Source organism: Elephantulus edwardii, unplaced genomic scaffold (assembly GCF_000299155.1).
Source record: "Elephantulus edwardii isolate Elephantulus edwardi_28Jun2011 unplaced genomic scaffold, EleEdw1.0 scaffold00086, whole genome shotgun sequence".
NCBI lineage: Eukaryota > Metazoa > Chordata > Mammalia > Macroscelidea > Macroscelididae > Elephantulus > Elephantulus edwardii.
Genome location: NW_006399836.1, coordinates 3,051,320 through 3,065,678, shown reverse-complemented (window position 1 = coordinate 3,065,678; position 14,359 = coordinate 3,051,320). Strand labels below are relative to the sequence as shown.

The 14,359-nt window shown below is 45.0% G+C and overlaps 1 protein-coding gene across 1 annotated transcript in view; it reads left to right on the top strand.

The window, feature by feature from the left end:
* XRCC6 (X-ray repair complementing defective repair in Chinese hamster cells 6) overlaps window positions 1-14,359 on the top strand; it is a 45,805-nt gene that overhangs the window by 19,069 nt on the left and 12,377 nt on the right. The window contains exons 3-8 of the mRNA XM_006890185.1: window positions 2,667-2,805; window positions 3,006-3,260; window positions 4,152-4,335; window positions 9,111-9,297; window positions 12,159-12,327; window positions 13,099-13,260. Of these exons, the coding sequence (XP_006890247.1) occupies window positions 2,667-2,805; window positions 3,006-3,260; window positions 4,152-4,335; window positions 9,111-9,297; window positions 12,159-12,327; window positions 13,099-13,260 (1,096 nt within the window). The remainder of the gene's footprint in view (window positions 1-2,666; window positions 2,806-3,005; window positions 3,261-4,151; window positions 4,336-9,110; window positions 9,298-12,158; window positions 12,328-13,098; window positions 13,261-14,359) is intronic.

Genomic DNA, 14,359 nt, shown 5'->3' with positions numbered 1-14,359 from the left:
GAGGTAAGCAGGATATCAAAGGGCAGCTCGAGAAGACAAAGTGTTATAACGGAATGTGCAAAGAACTGGACTGGGAGAATAATAAAACTAAAGCCTCGGCATTTCAGTTGAAAGAACTGGAAAAAAAAACAACAACCACAACCTCAAGCCTTTTGCAGTACGGAGAAAGATGCTCTAGGGAAAAGCTTGAATGGTCCAGGAAGCATCAAAAGAAGATGGAATATACAGAGTCACTATACCGAAAAGAATTGGCCAACACTGAGATAATCCAGGAAGTAGATACGATAAAGAGCCAGTGGGGATGGAAGAAGTTAAAGCTGCACTGAAAGCATTGGTAAAAACAAAAGCCCCCAGAAATCAATGGGTGACCAATTAACATGTTTCAGCAAACAGATGCTGGACATGCTCACCAGTCAGTGCCAGGAACTTTGGAAGACAGCTACTTGGCCAACTAACCGGTAGAGATCTGTATTCCCATTCCTAAGAAAGGTGATCCAACAGAATGTAGAAATTGTTAATGTCACATGCAAGCAAAATACTGCTAAAGATCATCCCAAAATGGCTAAAACAGTATTTTGACAGAGAACTGCCAGAATTTCAAGCTAGCTTTAGAAGAGGCTGTGGCGCCAGGAATATCATTGCTGATGTCAGATGGATCCTTGCTGAAAGAGAATACCAGGAGAATGTCTACCTTGTGTTTTCATGACTTTTTTTTTTTATCTTGGTGTGTACTGTCAAGTCAGATCTGACTGGCACAGGATTGCCCCTCCTCCAGCAGATCATCTGGTGGATTCGAACCATGTGTCTTGAGGATTGCAGTGCAGCTCCTTGTGTCTATTTGAGTTTTATTGACTATGTAAAGGCATTTGTGCATCGTAACAACCTATGGCTACCATTGAGAAGAATGGGAATCCTAGAACACTTAAGTAAACTCATATATAATCTATACCTACACTAAGAAGCTGTTCGAACAGAACAAGAGAACGCTTCGTGATTTAAAATCAAGAAAAGTGTGCATCAGGGCTGTATCCTTTCTTCATACCTATTCAGTCTGTATACTGAGCAAATCATTTGAGAAGCTGGGCTTTATGAAGAAGAATGTAGAATTGGGAGAAGACTCATCAACAACCTGCATTATGCAGCTGACACAGTCTTGCTTCCTGAAAACAAAGGTTTTGAGGCACTTGCTGCAGAAGAAAAAGAACTACAGTCTTCCATATGTTCAATATAGATTACATCTCAACATCAAGAAAACAATCTTTCCCACTGGGCCAATAAGCAACATCATAATAGATGGAGAAGAGATTGAAATTGTCAACAGTTTTCTTTTACTTTGATCCACAATTGACACCTATGGTACCAGCAGTCAGGAGATGCATAGCATTGGAAAAGTCTGCTGTCGGGGACCTTTCCAAAGTCCTGCAGGGCGGTCATCTCAGTTTAAAAACTAAGGTGCACCCCATGCAAGCTGTAGTCTTCTCAGTCACCTGCTACGCATCCGAGAGCTGGAAAATGAACAGGGTGACAGAAGAATTGATGCCTTTGAGCCATGGTGTTGGAGAAGAGCACTGACTATTCCCTGGACTGCCAGAAGTACTAACAGCTGTGTTGAGAAAATGCAGCCAGAGTGCTCCTCAGAGGCAAGGATGGCGAAGCTTCGCCTCACTATGGGCATGTTGTTAGAAGAGATTGTTCCTTGGAAAGGGATATCATGCTTGGCAAGGTGGAGGGTTAGTGGAAGAGAGGAAGACTCGGCAGTAATGAGCTCAGATGTCTGAGATGATGAGGATGGAGCAGGATAGAGTTCACAGCTGAAGTTCATGGGGTCCCTGAGTCGTACTTGACGCAACTGTGAGAAAATAAATGTGTTTGTTAAAGGCTACCCCTTTCTGTTTCTAGCATAGCAGCTCTAGATAACACGGGAGGCAGGCCAGGGCAGGAATTTCACCTGTTGTTTATAGAATCACCATGAATATAGTTCACTGGACAGCACGTGAAAACAATTACGGATTGAAGAATCCTTTTTGCATACCATTTAGTGGTATTCTTTACAACTCTTGGAGTTGTATAACTATTCTTTACCTTTTCTGAATTGCTCCTCCCCCATTAAAATCAATGCACTGCCCATGAGGTGAATTATGCAATCCTTTGAATTGCTGATGTTGCTCTGATGTGTTAGAAGAACATCAGTGCCTAGTTAAGTTAAACTGTTGTTTGGCTCTAGGACATCCGTGTGTATTGGTTTAAGTTTTAAAGGTAGGGATTTTTAAGTCTCTTTTCTTTTTCTTTTTTCATTTTTGCTGTTGTGTTGATTCAAATTCATAGCAACACCCTACGTGTGGAATAGGGCAGCTCCTTAAGGTCATTGGTGCTGTTACATCTCAGAAGCACATTGCCAGGCCTCTCTTTACAGGCACCTTTGGAGTTGTTGGGGCTGCCAACCTTTCAGCTTCAGTGTTTGACCATTTGCCCAACCCACCAGGGACTGCCCAAATGCCTGATCTGTACCAGGCACTCTGAGTTTTGTCACGTGTTAATGCATATGTACCATCACCCCACGGGCATGAGTTCCCCGAGTTAGAAGTGTACACCACCCACATGCCAGGCACTTGCAGCGCTAGAGTCCAGGGTGAAGTAGTGAGCTCAGTGTCTTTCCCTCTTCCCAGTGCATCCTGAGCGTGTACACTGACAAGATCATAAGCAGTGACCGCGATCTCTTGGCAGTGGTGTTCTACGGGACCGAGAAAGGGAAGAACTCCGTGAATTTCAAAAATATCTACGTCTTACAGGAATTGGACAATCCTGGTCAGTAATATTCGAAAAGCAGCTTTTCTTTCTTGCGAGCAGCGGTGTGGCTTACGCTTTCCCGCAGAATGGAGTGCCTCCTGGGACAGTGGGTGTTTTCTCTGTGGCTTAGACAGCCCTGGGGTGAGAAGGGGACCTGGGAGTCTTCTGATGAAGGCAGCATTGACCTGATTTTTCTGTTTGACCCTATTTCTAATCAGGTGCCAAGCGAGTGCTAGAGCTTGACCAGTTTAAGGGGCAGCAGGGAAAGAAGCATTTCCAAGACTTAATTGGCCACGGGTCTGACTATTCGCTGAGTGAGGCGCTGTGGGTCTGCGCGAACCTCTTCAGTGACGTCCAGTTCAAGATGAGCCACAAGAGGGTCATGCTGTTCACCAATGAAGACGACCCGCACGGCAGTGACAGCGCCAAGGCCAGCCGGGCCCGGACCAAAGCCGCCGACCTCCGGGACACAGGTGGGCCTGCTCCCTGTTCTTTGAAGTTGGCGCTTTGTTTGACTGCTGCTTTATAGCTGAGCGTTTGCTTTTCTCCATGCAGAGTAAAATGAAGAAATAAAGGGAAGCCAGGGGAGACGTCGGGTGGCAGTGGCACCGAGAATGGCTGTGCTGTTCGCTGCCAGGGGCTCTACCGCAGCTCACTTAGCTTTAATTCTCCCCTGAATACGGCTTATTTGAATAGTTCAAGTCAGTAGAACGTTTGATTTCCTTAACTACGTTTTCTGAGTCCTGAAATTATTCATAATCTATCTAGTTCTCTGAGAATTTTCCCAAAGGCATAGTTAAGCTTAACAGAAAAAGCAAAATTTTCTCACTAACTGAAAATCAATCTTTATTTTTTGGAGACAGTTTTTATTCAGATTCTTCGTGTGGGTTTTTGTTGTTGTTGTTGTTGTTTTGTGAAAGTCAGTGGTAAGGAGTTGTACTGCCAACCCAAAGGCACATGGTTCTATTCCATGAGCTGCTAGCAGGAGAGAGATGGGCAGTCTCCCTTGTGATTTGCAGCCTCTGGAAACCCGCTGGAGGGTCAGCTGTGAGTCAGTTCCAACTTGATGGAAGAAAGCAACTACGAATGTGTACAGGGAACGAGACACCGTTTCCCCAGCTTCTCCACGTGCGGTTCTGTGCCGTGGCGTTCTTCATGGTGTGGTCCCCTTCCTACGGCTGCTCCACCACCACTGTCTTTTCCTCACTGCTCCCTGACTTCCTGCCTTGGCTTGTGAGTGGCTGTTCTCACTTTGGTCCGACCCAGGCAGTTCTTGAAAAGACTCAGTGCTCGAAGCAGAAACACTTTTCTCTTGAAGACAGGAGGACTGACTCTCCCTGCACCTTTGTCTCTCCTTGCGTTAGGTATCTTCCTGGATTTGATGCACCTGAAGAAGCCGGGGGGCTTTGACATAGCCCTGTTCTACAGAGATATCATCAGCGTGGCCGAGGACGAGGACATAGGGGTTCACTTCGAGGAATCAGGCAAGCTGCAAGACCTCTTGAGGAAGGTTCGAGCCAAGGAGACCAGGAAGCGCACGCTCAGCAGGTACGCTCTGAGCCTGGGTTAACGCCCACGAGGCCTTGGTCAAGTCACGAGCAACATGCTTGGGCTCGGCTCGCTGCCGACTTGACTTGGGGCTCTGCTCCGGCTTCCAGTGTTCTCAAAACACTTGTTTTACTTCAGGGTGATGTCAGCTATTTGCTGCTATTTCTCTAACATAGTCTGTGTATCATTGAACAGTTATAATCTAGCAATCTCCTCAGTTGTACACATATGTCTTCCTTGTAAATGAAAATATTTCATTCTAAAGAGATTAAATGAAAAGCATGTTTACAGCAGAGCCTGGAATGTAGCAAAATTCAATAAATATTAGTTCTCATTACATCTGTTGTTAAAATTATAAACTGAACATTAACAGGAGGCAGTTTGTTAGATGATGATGTTCTTTTAAAGAAGCCTGCTGCTGGAATCCCAAGTATTCCTCAGTCGACTCATTGGCATCAAATCAGAACCAACCTAGAGCAGACCCTCCGCGGAATTTCTGACACTGTGAATTGCACAGGGGAGAGTGCCCATCTTTCTCCTGCAGAACTGCTGGTGAATTGGAACCCCAGAAAGGTGTGGCCTTTGGGTTAGAGCAGTAGGTTTTCATTTTACACTGGTGTCTTCAAGGTAAGGCTCCTGACCATGGGTTATTTTTGAGCTATTTTTAGTTTACCACCACTTTTAGAAAATTCTTAAAATGAGTTCAAGGACTCCATGGTCCCACTCATTCCTTTACTTGTCATTTTGTAACTGTATTCCTTTTCTCCCTAGGAACTCTTTCTCTGCTCAACCATACACTCTGTCACTTTTTCACTCCTCCTGAAATGATGGGCTTCTGGCTTCTGTACTGTTTGAAAGTCTGCCATGCACTTGGGTGGGACTGGTGGGGAGGAGAAAATAATGATTCGGTGTAGGCTCTGGAGCCGACTGCTGAGATTCTAGTCCTGGTCTCTATACTCTGTGGCTTGGAGGCAAGTCATGAGCTTCTCTGAGCCTCATTAAGTGGAGCAAGAGTGTTCCTCCTTGTACCAAACTGATTGCCACTGGCACACATAGCAACCCTATGGGACAAGTACATATGCCCTGGAGCTTTTCCACTGGTAGCATCTTCTAATCTTGAAACATTTCAGGTGACCTTAACTTGCTAATATGAAGCAACTGGCTTTGCACCATGAGTTTTCCACAATTTCCTTCCCAAGGCTGACATAAACTATGTGATGTTTTACTGTAACTTTGTCATAGCCTGGAGTTACAACTTGTTCAAGGTTAAAAGATCGTTTATAAATGTGAAAATGAAAGATGGACCGAAAGGAGTAATGGGTGTGCTGTTTTGGGTTAGAAATAGAACTAAGGTCACTGGAAGCCTGAGGTCACAGTGGACATTACCTGGCATTTTATCCCAGGACACTAACATTTGTTGTTGTTGTTGTTGTGTACTGTCGAGTCAGAACTGACCCGTATCTGACCCTGCGGCAGGTTTCCAGAGGCAGTAACCTCACAGGAGGAGATTGCCCATCTTTCTTCTTTGGGATTGCAGCGCTCCTTCTGGCCACTAGGCGACCAGAGTTCCCTTGCCAACATTTAGAGGATGCAAAATATTTTTAATTGTTTTTAAAGATTGTACCATTTTAAATTAGCTCTGGTGGCCTAGTGGCAAGAAGCTGTGTTGCAATCCCGAAGGCATGTGGTTCAAGGCCACCAGCTGCTCATCAGAAGCATGGGCAATAATCTCCTCCCGTGCGATTAACTGGGTCTGAAAACTCGCTGGAGGGTCAGCTGTGCGTCGGTTCCTACTCGACGATACACAACAAGAGCAACCATTTTAAAACTAGTTTTATTTATTGCCGGCGCTCAGTAGCCTTCAGGCAAGAGTAGAAATCCTAGTAGTTAGAATAATTAAAGTGAAAACCTCTGACTATTGGTATTGTTAGTAATTCCCATCAGATGTTGTTGTGTGCTATAAAGTCAGAGCTGACCTATAGCTGACCCTCCAGTGGGTTTTCAGAGGCAGCTAATCGCACAGGAGGAGATGCCCCTTCTTCTCCGTGGAGCAGCTGCTGACCTCGAACTGCGTGCCTTTGGGATTGCAGCGCAGCTTCTCTGCTCTAGGCCACCAGAAATTCTCCTTCCTTCTACCAAGGTGTGTTGGGGTTTTCTGTCCTTGGACATAGAAGAATTGGAGGCAAAGAAACATGGGCTTGGAGATATCTAGGGCCGCCTTGCTCCTTGCAGACTCAAGCTCACCTGTCTAATTCTTTGGGGAAGAAAATTCTTGTGATGTTTCTTTGACCTACAGGTGATTCTGGATATTTTATTTAAACTTCAAATATGTAGGGCTCCCTCAGATTTCTCTCTGTTGTGGATTGCTAGCTTCCCTTGTGGTCAAGGAACACACATGTATGGTTTTGGTCTTTTTAGCTAGAGACTTGTCTCTGGTTGTGGAGTCTTGTGTAGTGTCCAGCATGTGGTCTCTGCCGGAGAATGCTCGGTGCGTACCCGGATCGTATAGCATGGACAGTGTTTGCATTCTTCCTTCTGATCCCCCCCCCGCCCCCAATGATGTCAGTCTTTTTGCATATTGTTATTTTAAAGCATTTTCTAGAGGTTCTGCTTGTTGTTTAAGGCTTCACTATAAGCATCCTGAAAGCAGTTGGGTTTCTTTATTAAAAGAAGAGCAGAGGGAAGTCAGACAAGGAGAAACAACAGATGATTCATACAATACAGGAATTTTTTGAACCCTAGCGTTCCTGGGAAAACTTTCCAAACTCACTGCTGTCCAGTCGGTTCCACCTTGTTTTTGTTTGGTACCGTCAAGTCAGAACTGACTCATAGGTGGCCCTTCAGGGGGTTTTCAGAGACAGTAAATCACATGGCAGGAGATTGTCCATTCATCCTCAAGCAGCTGGTGCATTAAAATATAGTGCCTTTCCCAGAGGCGAACCGTTTGAATCCACCAGATGCTCTGCCGGGGAAGGAGGGACAATCTCCTCCTGTACCAGTCAGATCTGATTTGACGGTACACGCACACAAAAATAATAAAATAAAATTAAAAAAATATAGTGCCTTTGAGATGCAGCACAGCTTCTTACCACTAAGCCACCAGCGGCTGCAGATCTTTACCCAAAACTCAGCTCATCACTGTCGAGTCGGAACCAAGTAAAGCTGATCCTGCAGTGGATTTCCAGAAGCTGTAATCTTATGGGAGGACATTGCCCGTCTTTCCCCCTTGGAGCAGATGGTGGATTTGAACTGCTTACCTCTGGGATGCCAGTGCAACTCTTTTTCTTTTTTTTTTTTGTGAGTGTACCGTCAATTCGGATCTGACTGGTACAGGAGGAGATTGTCCCTCCTTCCCCGGCAGAGCACCTGGTGGATTCAAACCGTGCGCTTCTGAGATTGTAGTTGCAGCTCCTTACCACTAGGCCATCAGAGCTCCTCTGGCAGTGCAACTCTTTACCCACTAAATCACTAGGAAGACTGAGTTTGTCAGAACATGAAGTTTTTTGGTTAGACACATACCACCTTACAGACGGCACCGGCGGAACTGCTTAGGAAACCTTTAGCAAACCACAGTGGGGTAAAGCCAAGAAGCCGTTATCATTCAATTATCTGAGAATATTTTTGAATTTTCATAAACATGAAGCCTTGGTGGCTTGTGTAGTTCCCAGGGAAGGAGCGTGGGGATGACCCCCCGCTGTTCTGGTTGTCCCTGCCTCTTCAGTGCCTCCCTGCAAAATAAACACTGAACATCAGTTTCTGTTTCCCTGGGTGTTTTTTTGTTTGTTTGTTTTTGTGTTTTTTTTGTGTGTGTGTTTTGTTTTGTTTTTTTGTGTGAGAAAAATTTGTATTTAGAATTAGCCTGCTGGTCTCAGTTTAGATGATCCCAATTTTGTTGGCAACATCCAAAGCATCATAGTCAGGAGCAAGCCAAACATAGGCCTTCTTCTCTCCATCAGGCCTAATCAAAGTGTTGACCTTGGCCACATCAATGTCATAGAGCTTCTTTACAGCTTGTTTAATTTGGTGCTTATTGGCCTTGACATCCACAATGAACACAAGTGTGTTGTTATCTTCTGTCTTCTTCATGGCTAACTCAGTGGTCAGGGGAAATTTGATGATGGCATAGTGGTCAAGCTTGTTTCTCCTGGGGGTGCTCTTTCAGGGGTATTTGGGCTACCGTGGGAGTCTCAGCGTCTTAGGCCGCAGGAAGGTGGGTGATGTGCGGATCTTCTTTTTTTGGCTGTGGATGCCCTTCAGGATGCCTTCTTGGCTTTTAATGTCTTTGCTTTGGTTTCCTTCTTTGCTTTCGGTGCCATCTTCGTAGAAAACTGTTTCCCTGTTTTTCATTAAAAGTGGAAGTCCTCTTGGAGGGTCTTTGAGGTCGTGAAAACAAGTACTGAGGTAGTTGTTTTGTAAAAAGGGAAATGATGTAAAGCTTTTGAAAAGTGGGGAATACCTGTACTTACAGGGTTACTATGATGAATGAGAAACTAGCTGTAAAGTGATTGATGCGGTGCTGAGCGCATTGCCAGTGCTCTGTAAAATCTCTATTTGTTATAGTTCCTCATTTTAAGAAACTCATATATTCTGAAATGAATTCTTGTGTCATATACCTCGATTTGGTACAATTGCGAACTCTACTGTGTATGTTCTAAGCACTTGTTTAGGATTCTTGGAGAGAATAAAATCCTTAAGGCTTGGGTGACAGGCAGTGATTGTAGTAGACAGGAGGTACTTTTTTTCAGTCCATGCTCTTTGATTTTTCCCTCTTCCAGGTTGAAGTTTAAGCTCAGCAAAGACATAGCTCTCACTGTCGGCATTTACAATCTGGTCCAGAAGGCGTTCAAGCCTCCCCCCGTGAGGCTTTACCGGGAAACAAACGAGCCAGTGAAGACCAAGACCCGGACATTTAACGTCAACGACGGCAGTCTGCTTCTGCCCAGCGACACCAAGAGGTCCCAGGTAGGTATGCATTCTGCCCAAATTGTCCCATTCACACATTAATGCCGAGTGATTCCATCGGCTTTACCAGACAAATAACTTGCTTGTGTGCATCTTTCTAGCCCAACTGTGGAAACAGTCAGTTGTCTTTGAAACTATGACATCTAGACCAATTATTTATCTTTTCCCATATGTTTTTATTTTCTACCGGTTTATCTGTGAAGTTATATTGTGACACCTACATTTTACTATTTTTTTAAAATAGTATTTTATCATTAGGGGTTTTTGTTGTGTGTGGTTTTTTTTTTAATGAATTAAATTTTTATTTGAGTAAAGGTTTACAAATTTTATTGATTTTTTTATATGCATAACTTATAGACTTTTTTTTCATTACATTCATTGCACTAATTAATTCATTACAAGGTATAATCAACCCCCTATTAAGTACTGCTTTTCCCTTTAGTGTAACTGGTCTGTTTTAAATTTTATTCCTGTCTCTCCCTGACTGTCCCTGTTAATCCCCCAAAATGTATTCTATCAATTTAAAAGTCTTTTGTTAACACCTTATACAACAACTGCGTGTTTGCTACTAACTTAGTTACTCAGCTTAATTTGTTGTAAAATCATCCATATTGTTCACGATTTCATAAATACTTGGTTGGTTTTTAATGATGCATAATAATTCATTTTTTAAATATGAAGAATCTTAGCAGTGATATTTTTAAATACTCACTTGAATTATTATTAGGTTTTTAGTGACGTTTACATAGCACTTTACATTTCCGTTAACAATTTATACACAAGTTGGTGGTGATGTTGATTACATACTTGACAAAGTGAGCATTCTCATTTTCATTCTGGTTCTTCTGTTTCCATTAATCTGTTTTTCCTGCCCCTTATATTCTTTGTTTTAAAGTCATTGGCGACTGGTCTTATATAGGAGATTTTGAAAGGCACATAATACTTAGCATCTGTAAGTATCTGATTTTCAGTATTTTTTGAGCTCATCTGTTTAGCTACAACATGCCCTCTGGGATTATTTTTTTCCTTCAAAGTCTCAGCCAAGTCAGTAGGTCTGTTTTTGTTTTGTTTGTTTATTTGGGAAGTTAAGGTTTAGTTGCACATTTTTCTCCCATTCTGTCAGGGTCCATTTATTGCTGTCTCTGATCGTGATAAACATGGGTGTGCATATATCTGCTTGGATGTCAATTATGGTCTCCTTGGGGTATATTCCCCGTAGTGGAATTTCTGGGTCAAATGGTATCTCTATTTGCAACTTTTTATTTTATTATTTTTGTGTGCGTGTACAGTCAAATCAGATCTGACTGGTACAGGAGGAGATTGTCCCTCCTTCCCCTGCAGAGCATCTGGTGGATTTGAACAGTTCGCCTCTGGGATTGTAGTTGCAGCTCCTTGCCACTAGGCCACCAGCGCTCCCTATTTGCAACTTTTTGAGAAAGCGCCATACCGCCTTCCACAGTGGTTGCACCATTTTACACTCCCACCAACAGTGAATAAGGGTTCCAGTTTCTCCACAACCTCGCCAGCATTTGTTGCTTGCTGTTCTGTTAAATTTTGCTATTCTGACTGGGGTGAGATGATATCTCATAGTTACTTTGAGATTTGAACATCTTAAAAAAAAGCCCTGGTGGGATCGCTTCTCGGCCTTTTGGCTAAGATCAAGTGTAAAAAAAGCCCTGGTGGTGCTGTAGTTTGGAACTTGACTGTGGTCATCAGTTCAACCCACCATCTGTTCTGTGGATGGAAGATGAGCCATGTGCCCCCATAAAGATTACAGCCTCAGAAGCCCCGTGGGGGACACTGTGAGTTGGAATCAACTCAGTGGAAGTTGGTTTAGATTTTAGTTTTCAGCGTTTTTTGCCAAGGATGGTGCTGGGGCCTGTTCTGTAAGAAAAGGCCTAAACAGAGATCACGCCCTGGGGCAGCTGACAGGTCTGGGCTGAGGACCAGTTCAGTTAGGGGGCCCGGAGCCAGTTCTCAACCAGTGAGCTTCAGTTCCCTTTTCAGTAAAACAGAGTTTTGTTTTGACATGTTTCTTCTTTTTATTGATTTGCTTACAATCCTTCATATACATTGTGTTTTATACAATCATTCACATGTACTGTATTTTATGTAACTCTATTGATCTATTCCTGTTATCCCCTCTTCCCTTTAAGTCCTCAAGGAATGTTTCCTGTTCCTTCACCTCACTTCTGCCCACTAACCTCTCCTGTCCTGGTGATTCCCCGCTTCCTCGTATGTCCCCCTGCCCCCCATCCTCTTCTTCACATTTATACGCCTCTCGCTCCGTTACCTTCCTGCTTTCACACTGGAGACCTTGTGCAGTACTTGTCCTCACATGAAGCATTTTGAGGTCTGCCTGATAGATTGTTACTCAGAGTAGATCAGGGGACGGGGCCTGTGCCTGGGAAGGGCTCAGTCAGCGTCCGTTCCCTGTTGTAGGATGAGTCCTCTAGTGAGTCACCTCCTGACTTCTTGGAAGAGCTCCAAGTCTTCCTTGTGATGTCGCGTGGCAGACACTTGGCTCTCTGTGTAGCCCCTCCATGAGCTCCCTGTTTCCCCCTTTAGAGCTGTGAGAAGTCTCTGGATGGCACAAAAAAATAAGCACTGAGCTGCTGGCCAACAGGTTGGCATCTCAAGTTCACCAGCATTGCCTCGGAAGAAAGGCCTGGTGACCGGTTTCCCCAGAACCAGCTGTTGAAAATCCTCGACAGCGTGTTGGGGGTTTTATTAATGAATTTGCTCTGAGTGAATCTGCACAGAGCATACTGGGTTTTCATTCAGCCCCTCGTAATAGAGCACATTTCTACCCTGACATACGTGGCGTCACAGTGAAGGGCACTGTTTTTATTTTACTGAAGATCTATGGGGGTCGTCAGATCGTGCTGGAGAAAGAGGAAACAGAACAGCTGAAACGGTTCGAGGAGCCAGGCCTGGTTCTCATTGGTTTCAAGCCGTCGGTCCTGCTGAAGAAGCACCATTTCCTGAGGCCCTCCCTGTTTGTGTACCCCGAGGAGTCCATGGTGAACGGTGAGTGTCCCGGACTGGCTTCACGTGAGTGCCGCTGACCCACGATGCCATTCGGGGAGTAGCGTCTCCCGGACAGGTGTCACTTGGAACTGGTTACAGGAACAGCACCTCAGCGGGGCTGAGCATTGAGGCTTTGGGGACTTTGTGCAAGTTACTGGCACAAGGTCTTGGGCCCCCTCCCTTGATGGGCTCTGGAAATGTTTAATGCTCAGATAGATTTTGGGAAAATTCCCTCATCAAAATTAAAGCAAGATTTCATTAGGACCTATCATTTGTGCATATCCAGGAAGGTATATGGAATTTAGGATTTATTTTCAGATTTCTTGCCCATGGAATGATTTCCTTGATGCATCAGATAGAACCACATGTGCGCTCACACTGACTCCTCACCCCACCAGCTTCTCCCCTCGTGTTGACATTTAAAGCTGGTGTGAATCTGCCTTTGTGTGGTGTGTGCTGTCCACAGCTCTTCTCTGTGCTCCAGCGAATGAGCACCTTGGACCTGCCCTGGTTGGCTAGCATGCGCTCCTGACATTATTAGCCTAACGTCAGTCCAGAATGAACGGACACTAATAGTTCCCACCTCTGCACGGAGTGGTAGAGGCGTCCAAGCTTCGTCATTCCTCTCCTTTTCCCTCAGTTCTGGGTCCATCACCCCTTACTTATTGCAAGCTCTCTTAAGAAAACGGGAAAGAAGCTTCAGGCGGATAGCGTGGGTTAAGAAAGGAGCCAGCGTCTCAGCGTGGACACTGCTGGGCCTTTGTTTTCCAGGAAGCACAACCCTTTTTAGCGCTCTGCTCACCAAATGCCTGGAGAAGGAGGTCATGGCAGTGTGCAGATACACGTCCCGCCAGAACAGCCCCCCTTGTTTTGTGGCACTGGTGCCACAGGAAGAGGACTTGGACGATCAGAAAATTCAGGTGACGCCCCCAGGTATGTGGAAGAGAGATTTTCAGGGTTTCTGACCCTTGGCCAACCTTTGGCGTCACTCCTGGGAACCAAGACCTCTGGTGTGGGGCTTGGGAGAGTAGGTGCTTCTGAGGAGGCACTGCCAGGTAAGGCTGTCGGATATGGTTGTGCAGTCCCTCACGTGCAGAGCTGTCTAAGGCAGCACGCAGCCAGTGCTGAGCATTAAGTTCTTGGAACTTTTATAAAGTTATTGTCACAAGTTCTTGGGCCTCCTTACTGCTGACACCTTCTCTACCATAAGCCCTTGTTTGGCATCCTTGTGTTGTTTAATGTGTGATTGATTTATATCCTGTGACCTCCAAGGCAGCAGGGAGAGCTGGGTGGTGAGGCCGGACTTGACCTTGTCTTACACTGTGCGGCTTTCTTTCATTTCAGGGTTCTCTCTGCCACTTACTCTCTTCTCAACTTGTGGGAGTCATTATATCTTTTGCTTAGATCTTGGACTGCAAAAATGGGAATACTAGGATAACTTTCAAAATTATTTTAAATTTGAAATAAATTAATAGATTTACAAGTGCCTCACACAAACTTGTCAACTGCTGGGCGTTTCCCTTCTTTTTCAGCCATGCTAGTAATTCTTTTACTAGCATTTACAGGAAGAGTAACTGAACACATTTCCAGCTGTGGGCATCAGTATACTGCGAGTAGGTTTGTCAGCCAGTGGTGTCCCAGCTCCAGATGCCCGCTGCAGTGGTCTGTGGTGTTGGGGCTGGGACTCTGCAAGTTCAGTTTTTACTTTGCTCACTGGCTTTCTGTTGGGCTTTGTCCATAACGGCCACTAGAGGGAGCCTCTAGAGCAGAGGAGAGATGGGGACCTCTCCCTTGCTGGTTGCTGTCCACTTCTCCAGTGTGTATCAGAAAAGCTGTGGACTGGAACACCCGACCATGACTGGGTGAAGGGTCCATGCTGGAGCAATGCCGTCGTGCACAGTCAGCAGACAGACGGAAGGATGGCATCTCTCTCCCCATTTGCCTTCCAGTTCTTCTGAAGATTTCATAGGGGTTCTGTTGGGCAGAAGCTGATAGGCAGCAGGGAAGGGAAAAGTGGAGGTTACAGGGACCC